Here is a 9,165-nt window from a genome sequence, read left to right on the forward strand (position 1 = left end):
TCAGGCCTTGAAGTTGGAGGGAAGCACACAGAAAGGTTGAATTGGACCTGCAGGACATTTGGTAGGTGATGCAGGAAAGCAGTAGCCGCCCATATCAGAAGCCCCGGGTTCAAACTACAGCACAGGAGAAGGATAAACGTTGGAAGGAAAGGACAGGAAGACAGGAAGAGCAAGGTGTGGATAGGAGCAAGTGTAGACAGAGGAACACTATCTTTTTGTTGAGTGCATTTGCCAACTTCTCTGGGCTGATTGACAGCACGGTTGTTCTGTGCCTGGATCAGCAGTGATGCAGCTCACTCTGTCCTTCCCAATAACCTTAAACTGATGCTTTTAGTTTCTCTTTATATACCACATATGCCTTCTCATTCAGAGAGAGGAGCAGAGTACAGAGCTTTGGGTAATCTAGACTGCTAGCTTGGACAGAAATAAAAGGTAGCCAAGCATTTTCCAATCAAATGTAAACTGCAGGCTGTGAAGGAAGGAGTCAGGTTCCGAATCTTATTGTTACAGGATCTTGTGTCCAGCATTCTATGGAGTAAATTTTCTCTTTGAAAAAAAAAAATTACTCAGTATTGCTGTGGAGATCAAGTGCAAAAATTCAATTATGAGAAGAGTGTGTAAGGCATAAGTCTCAGATGAAGAGAACCCTATCGTGAGATCTACAAGACAGTGAATCCCAAACAGCATGGAGGTGAGGAAAAAGAGCATATCAGACACAAATTTAGGTCCATCACCAGTGTTCGTATCAACAACGGAAAAGAAAATCCTGACTAACAGGGCGCTAGAGACCTTTCAGAATGTAGGTGTTCAACTGGCAGGTGACGCATGCTCTCCTCGGAGTAAGGAGTTTGAAGCCCCGGTCTGTGTGAGACTTCTAACTGTCATTACCCAGAATCCACCTGCTCTAATTAGAACTTCACAGTGCTGAGGAATTTAGTGCCCCACCCTCCGGCCTCTGCTACCCCTGGTATTTTGTTTGAGGTTGATGCATTTGGAATGATTGTGGAACGTGAATTCTTGGCCGCCTTCTAACAAGGCAGATGTGAAAGTTTTCTATTAGAATTTTTTTTCCTCTCTGGCATGGGGTGAATGTCAAAGATTAAACAATTTGACCCCAGCCAGAGGTCCTAAAACTGTGACTAAATGACTGACAAGATCTCCTGACCCCAGCTAGAGTTCAATGTGTTGCTTCACAAAAAAATCAGAACCTCTCCTGAGTGGAGCACTGTATTAAATTATATTTTCAGAAGTTCCAAAATAAAAATTAACAGAGTATTTAAAAGCATCTTTGCTATCTCTGTCTTATCACTGGGTGCACATTTTATTTCTTAATTTTTGTATATGTTTGTTCATAAAGGAGGGCTTACATGTGCACTGCCTGTATACATGTGTGTGTGTATATGTGTGGAAGTCAGCGCTTCACATTAAGAGCTTGCTTTAATCAATCTCCACTTCCTTTATTGGGACAGATTCTCTCACAAAATCTGGAGCTCACCAGTTAGGCAGACTGGCTGGCCAGCAAGCCTGAGAGACTGTTTCTGCCCCTGCAGGGCTGGGATTGTAGATGCATGGCACCTCACTGTGTTTTTACCTGGATGCTGGGGAACTGAACTCAGGAACTATACCAATTAAATTACCTCCCTGGTCTGTCTGTGTGTATATGGTTGTCCATGTGCGTGTGTGCTGTATGGATGGATGGCTCTTTGTGTGTCCATGGGTGCCCACATACAGTACTGGTGTGTGTAGAGGCCATTGGGTGTTTTCTTCTTCTGCTGTTGTATACCGTGCTATTCCCTTTAACAGTGTCTGTCACTGGATCAGGAGTGAAGTCTTCTTCAGCTAGGCTGACTGGCTGCTGAGCTCTCAGGATCTTCCTATCTGTACTTCTCATGTAGCCCTACCTAGCTGTTACAGGTGTGCTGAAGATTCGAACTCAGTTGCTCAGGTTTAAATAACAAGTGCTCTTACCAGCTGAGCCACCTCTTCAGCCCAGGATCTTTTGAAGCGTATCAAAGAGGGTTATTTTGCTAGACCAATTGAATCCATACTTAAGAGGGGGAACCTGGCAATGTAGATTTGTAAACTAACAAGGTAGACATATATATAGCCATGACTGAGAACTCCGAATTCAGGAGGGAAGTTCTTCTCTTTCTGCTATAAACCTGAGAGACTGTTGTGTAGTGCTCAGAGACCAGCACAGAAGTTGAGTCTTGGTTGAAATGACAGATTGACAAAGGACAAACTATTCTGGGTGAGTTTTCCTAGCCTTATAACCTCATTATCTTTAAAATGTGGCTGCCAAGTTTTTTTTCATAGATTGTGTGTGTGTGTGTGTGTGTGTGTGTGTGTGTGTGTTGAGTGCATGAGAATACTATTTTGTAAATAACCACTTGTCCAACTATAGGACTTACACCACCTGTTTTAGTGCAATGCTTCGTCGGCCGTTTTTCTATTGATACAGTGAAGTGAACCCATAGCGCTGGCCTCATCCTGAACCATCTGACCGGAAGCTGCCAGCACAATAGACCATATCCTCATACTGCACGTGTGTGACTGAATCAGCCAGATCTTGCCAGCCTGTGTGTAGCTTGGGAGTCACAGGCTGTGTAAATTCCCTTTCAGGCAGAAGATGCTCCTGGGATGCTGTCGCTGCTCTGAGTCACGTGTGCAAACAAAAATCCTCAGAGAGCACTTGACGGCTGAGCCGGCAGTTCTTCTTCTGCACGGTCATCTGCAATGTAAGCCTGACCGCAGCTACCTGGATGCTGAGTAGTTCACTGATGCCCGAAACCTAACTGCGGTTTTAATAGACAGGGCTTGATCATCCACCATGGCCTTGAGACTAAAGGAGAGAGAGGTTTGTTCTATATTAGGCTAGAGCAGGGACTCAGAAAGTAAATAAGTAAATCTATCCTTCACTTGATGATCTGAGTTCAATTCCCTGTGGAAGGAAAGAACCATCTTCCTCAAGTTGGCATGCATGTAGAGATACTAAATAATTTGAAAGGGTATCAGCAGTTAAAACACGGCTGGCCTGAGGTCCCAATGGCATGCTCCTTCCCTTTTTTATTCTGGCACCACATACCCTGTTCATTTTGTTCCTGTATTTATTGGGGTAATCTTTAGAAGAGTCAAAGGAGTTCAAACTGGCTTTAGACACTGCATACACGCTTCCCCTGCCTTTTGGCAGTAAGCTTGTGGTCATTATCACTCTTTACTATTTTCCCTGCGCTCATACTGAGCTGTGACATGGGGCTTGCAACTTACTCTTTTTCATTCTCGGTGTCTTTGGCTGCCCCACGAACGGATAGAATTCACACAGTCCTGTTCTTCAGGTGCTGAATGAAGGCGCAGGCCATGGATGCCACCATATCCTTCAGCGCTCCAAGTATTTTGCATGTTTTAAGCATTAACGCTATTAACATAATCTCCTGTAGGGCAGATTCTTTTTTTTTTTTTTAATTTCTTTTTTCAAGAGGAGAAAGTGTCATTATTTATGGTGCCTTAGAGTAGAGGAGGGTTTATTTTGACAGTTCCCAAGTCTGGATAGTCCACCATAACTAGAAAGACAGCAACAAAAACATGAGGCTGGCCTGGTAGTCAGGAAGGAGAGAGCGAGCATGTTTCATACATACACAGGAAGTAGGGAGAAAGAGCAGGGAAGTGGGTTCAGGTGATAAGACCTTAAAGCCTACTTCTAATAATGTCCCTCATGCAGCAAAGCTCCACCTCCTAAGGGTTCTATAACTTTCCCAAACAGCACCACCTGAAGACCGAGTTGTTCAAGCACACGAGTCTGTGAGACACATTTCTCATACTGGCCTGTGAAGCATCTCATGCTTTGAGCTTTCCTGGGACTACACAGTCAAAAGGGGCAGAGGGAACTCAGATAAGCGTTGGACTCCAGACACCTTTCTGCCCATTCCATCCATTCCTTTTTACAGCATGCTTATGGTGACTATGATGATAAACGGTAGCCCTGAACGCTTCCTGGCTCCGTGTTTAAGTCTCAGAGCAGGGTCAGGCATACTGCCGTGATAGCTAGAAGCACACCGGCACGGGTATTCATGAAGCATGCTGATAGGTGGTTAGGCAGAGTGCTTCGTGTGTGTCCCTATGCTAGAGTGCTCAGGGTCTCCACAGTCTTGTCTATGGGGTTGCAGAGAATTGTACTGATCAGCATCTCACCTCCAAGAGAGCTTAGAGATTAAACTTCTGCAAAAAGCTGGCCCACCGATGTTCTTTTCAGACTGGAACGTGACTTTCTCGTCTTCATTTCTATGCTGAGGACTTAGCAGGAATGCACATAACACTGGGTAAAATAAGAGATGTGGCTCAGTCATTATGAACTGCCACTTGGTTACTATTTGGGGGCCTCACTGAAGATCCTGTTACCCCTTTGCTCTGCTTGCTTCCCTCATGGGGAGCCTCATGTCCCCACCCCAGTCCTTTACTTACCTTTACCTAATAAGCTTCTCTCCAAAGGCAACTGCTCCTTTGTCACCTTATCTTTACGGAAACCATCTTACTAAGCTGCCACTGACTGGACAGATAGTTTAGCTGTTTCCCCATCGTGATGAATAGATTTTCATTTATTTGCTATTATTGCATTTAACTTTATTCCTTAACAGATTTTTCTCAATTTTACATCAATGAATAAAAGTACATTTAACTGGCATGTTGACATATAAATAGGATTTTTTAAAAAAAAACACTAAAAAACCTAAGTTACAATATAATTCATATATATATATACTTATATGTAATTATATATATACTTCATATATAAATATGAAAACTCTTAAAGTTTTTCTATCATATAAACATATTTTATAGTGTATAACAAAATAAAAGGAGAATTATCTAGTACCTATTGTGTCTCAAGCTGGGTAAAGAACTTCTGCTACTGCATTTGATCTTTAAAATGGTTTGACAGCATTTTCTCATGGGTCAGGGAAGAACACATGGGGTCCCACCTTTCCCTGAGGGACTGCTAGTAGTGATTGGTTACCGGGGAAGGGGCGCCACCTTCTTCAGTAGTGTAGTCACAGAAAAATTAGTTCATACCCCAGTAAATAAGTGTTCATGCATCCGCACACAAACAACCCTAATTTAACTCCATGGGTCACACAGAGCAAAAAGCGTGGAAGTATGAGGCGGGATGTGGAAGAGAGACGGGGCTGAGGAAGGGCAGTGGGGGTGAACATGACTAACGTTCATATATATTTATACACAAAGTCAAAGAATAACTATTTCAAAATTAGGGGAAAGAACAGTCTTGAAAAGAAACACAACTTGTTTTAATGCTGATGAGAGGTCTGGCCATCCAGGCCTCCTGCTGTAAAGTCAGGCTGAAATCTGGAACCTTTCCAAACTTAAGGCTTCTTACCTGCCAACTTATGATCATAGTTCATGACTGGTATTTGGACTGCGGTTGTAAAGTGCCTTTGTTTCTAACACACAGCAACAGTTAATACAAAAGTGGCATAGCTTATTAATTCCCTGAGCACATACTTTAAAGTCGCCCTAGCACACAGGATTTCTTTAATGAGAGATGCTGTCCCATATGCTGAGGTCCTACAAGGCCTAGTGAGGTTACCTGTTCTTACCATCATGAATGTAATGGAAAACCAGTAACCAGGTTTGTTCTTAGTAGCATAAACAGCTGGTTGGATTCAGAACCAAAGCACGTGGGGTGTGTGTGTGTGTGTGTGTGTGTGTGTGTGTTGGGGAAGGGGGTGTTGCCATGCCATGCCAAGGTGACTGCAAGTCAGAAGACAACCTTGGCGTTGGTTCTCACCCTCCACGAGGCTTGACATGGGGTCTTCAGTTGTAGTTTCAGTGCAAGTGCCCGACTAGCTGGTCCATCAGTGCACAACAAGTCTCCTGTCTGTGCCTCACATCTTCACAGCGGGGGTGCACTAGCCTTGCAAACACGTGTTTTGATACAGATTCTGAGGCTCTCGGATCCTCAGGCTAGTGTAGTGCTGCTCACTAGACTGTCTTCTTAGCTGTGGATCCACTTCTGATTTCACGTCCTCCTTTAAAGAGTTACCTCCCCCTGGAATGTCTAGGCGATGCCGTGGTCAAATGATTCCTAATCTTAGGAATTTCCCATAGCAAAGGTGCAATTCCCACCTATGCTACATGAACTGATCAGAGCAAAAGCTGAGAATCCTCACCTCCACCTCAAGCTTTCCACGAATTCATGTGCAAAGAATGTGGGACAGTTAAGTCCTGACTTTTGTTGCTTCTAGCCAAGAAAGTCAGACAAAGACTTTTTCATGCTTCTCCTATTTAATTGGCCAGCAGCTGTCGCATGTTCATGTCTGAGCTCAAGGACACCAGAAACATGGTAACTGACAGGCAAAAAGATAGAAATGTGGATTAAACTGCTAACGACTGCGGCAAAAGGTGTCCCATTGCCTCTATTTCCTATTGAGACTTTGAAAGCAACACGCATCGGTGCAATTAAACATCTAGACTGAAACTTATTTCTCTTATATAACAGGTGAAAAAATAAGAAAACTGAAATCTAAAAAAGTAACATTAAATAAATTCAGCAAACAATATTGTTCATATTCGACAAAGTAAAATCTGTACCTCTGAAGAACCAAGAGATAGAAAAGGAAAAGGAGAAGGAAGGAAGGAAGGAAGGAAGGAAGGAAGGAAGGAAGGAAGGAAGGAAGGAAGGAACCAAGAGGGCAATGGGAGTGAGGGAAAACAGGATGTATGGATAATGCGTAGAAAGAATCTTTGCATGACTTATCAAAAACACTGCCCTGGCTGGGGAGAAAGCTCAGTGGGTAAAATAATTGCTTTGCGAACACAAGGATTAATGTAACCTTTGATCCCCAGAACACGGGCAACAAATTTCAGACAAGCTACTGCAAAAATACCTTTATTCCCAGTGCTGGGGAGGCCAAGACAGGCACATCCTTGACCCCTTTTGCCAACCAACCTAATCCACGTGACTAGTCCCAGGACAGTGAGAGACTATTGTCTCAAAGAAAGGTGGAGGTATCTAAAACACAGTGCTTGAGATTGTCCTCAGACCTCTCCATGCCTATGCACACATGTGTCTGGAGACAAAAAGCAACACATACACACACACATACACACACACACACACACACACACACATATGTGCGTGCACACACACAGGCACTATTTTTTAAATATTGGATTTTGTCTTGTATGAGACTGTTATTTTATACACTGCATTAAAAGAAAACTGCTTTTTTTTTTCTCTCCCCCTTAGGAAAACATAAACATTGAGGAAGCTTCAAGATGCCTGGTCAAGCACATACTTGCAAACGAGTGTGACCTCATAGAGTCCATAGAACCGGACATTGTGAAACCCCACCTCACAGCACCCAAGGTCGTCAGCTGCTCTGGCTGTGCCAAATCCTAAAAGGTGCCTCTGCTGGCATGTGATGGTCAGAACCCCAGAGTCCTAATGAATTGTGCTTCAATTTTTCTTTGATTACCATTTTGGGTAAGTGTCAGAAGAAGCACATGGCACATGTGAGAAGCCAAAGATGTATGACTGCACGTTTCCTGTCCAGAGAGGAACAGCAAATATTCTTTATATGTTTTTCCCGACCATCAGCACAGTGTTTACAAGCTTTTTAAATATCAGTCTGTTGTAAAATGCTGTTTTATCACTGAGCAAAGTCACTCAGGGACACATCCAGCCGTGATACGTGTTCCTTTAAATCAGCAAAGGCCTCTGGTCTTCTTGAGAAGGGGAACAAGAGAGCGCGGCGGAGGTCAAGCTAAGTGTGGAATTTGCCTTGCCCTGGCGCGTCTTTGTTCTGGTTTCAATTTGTTTCTGGGTGGTCCTATAGGTCTGTTAAATAGAAACGGTATTTTCGCCTTTCTCGGCAGACCTGAGGGTTGTGTGTGATGTTGCCCTTCAGAGTCGTGTATGCAGGCAGCCTGTGCCTTTGTTGCCTTCATTGTTACTTGCTGTGCCCTGAATGCTGGTTTAACTGAAAACTGTATGGAAAGATCTGCTCCCTGAATGTGCCTTTCTCTTAGCATCCTCGGACTCAAGCTGTGGGACTCCTCTGTACATGTAAGATATATTATATATATTTTGCACAAGTGGAAAATAAAACATTAAAGATGCTGTTTCCTTATTTCTGATATTGCCTTCAACTTCTTTTTTAGTACTGTGGGTTTTCTGGGTTTTTTTTTTGACACTACAGCCATGTTTCTCAAATTCTGTTTCTCCATTGGATTTTAGAAAGGGGATGAGGAATTGCAATGAGTTCATTCTATCTTGCACCAACTGTTTCATTCAGCATTTAGGTCAAGAAAATAACTACTGTTTATGGACTTTTGGTTAATCACAAAAATATCTTTATACGTTCTGACTAAGAAGGTTATAAAGCAAAGAATATAAAAACAAACAACTGGCCATATTGCTGAAATGTTTCAGGTGAGTAACATTTTTAAGAGGAATATTTTCCTTTGCTATTCATAGTACACTCACAAAACCTTCAACTTTCACAACGTATATTTTAGTACACACCATTGACATTCGTTGTTTCTGTAAGCACGACACAAGTGTTAGTATTGTGTTTCATTTTCCCTTAGGATGTGCACTTACCTCAGGTGCAGTTGTCCCATGAGGCAAATGGTCCTGAAGCATCTAGGAATTCATGCTTCTTAACTGGCTCTGACCCACGAGACCAGAAAATGAGCTATACAAATCCCCAAATTTCTTTTCACTCACAAAGAGTAACTCCAAGGCATGCTCAGAGGACTGCCTCTGGGGGCATTAAGTGTCTGGTTTTTATGGAGGGAATTTTCCATTTGATTCATCCCACCTGATTTTCTTATTCCTTTGTGATGCTCTTGGGTTAACCTCCAAAACAAATTACATTCACACAAATTCTTGTCTTATTATGTGGAAGATGACCTTGGTTTGTTAAGATGGAGGTGAATCAAGGGAGAAGATCCTTAGTATCAGATGCAAAAGATGCAATCAAGAGTATGAGGAGACAAACTACAGAATGGAAAAAACATGTTCAAGCTATTCACCTAAAAAAGGGTTCATATAAAAATATATAGGAACTCTAAAAACTCCCTGACAATAATAACAATCCAATAAAGATGATCTGAAGAGATACTGTTCCAATGGGAAACTATCAATGG

General features: G+C 42.7%; 1 protein-coding gene across 1 annotated transcript in view; it reads left to right on the forward strand.

The window, feature by feature from the left end:
* The window catches only part of Rab38 (RAB38, member RAS oncogene family), a 52,997-nt gene extending 44,853 nt beyond the window's left edge, over positions 1-8,144 (forward strand). Inside the window, exon 3 of the mRNA XM_048435235.3 lies at positions 7,262-8,144. Coding sequence (XP_048291192.1) covers positions 7,262-7,414 — 153 coding nt within the window. The 3' untranslated portion in view covers positions 7,415-8,144. The remainder of the gene's footprint in view (positions 1-7,261) is intronic.
* The last annotated feature ends 1,021 nt before the right edge of the window (positions 8,145-9,165 follow it).

Source organism: Myodes glareolus, chromosome 24, assembly GCF_982192425.1.
Source record: "Myodes glareolus chromosome 24, mMyoGla1.1, whole genome shotgun sequence".
Lineage (NCBI taxonomy): Eukaryota > Metazoa > Chordata > Mammalia > Rodentia > Cricetidae > Myodes > Myodes glareolus.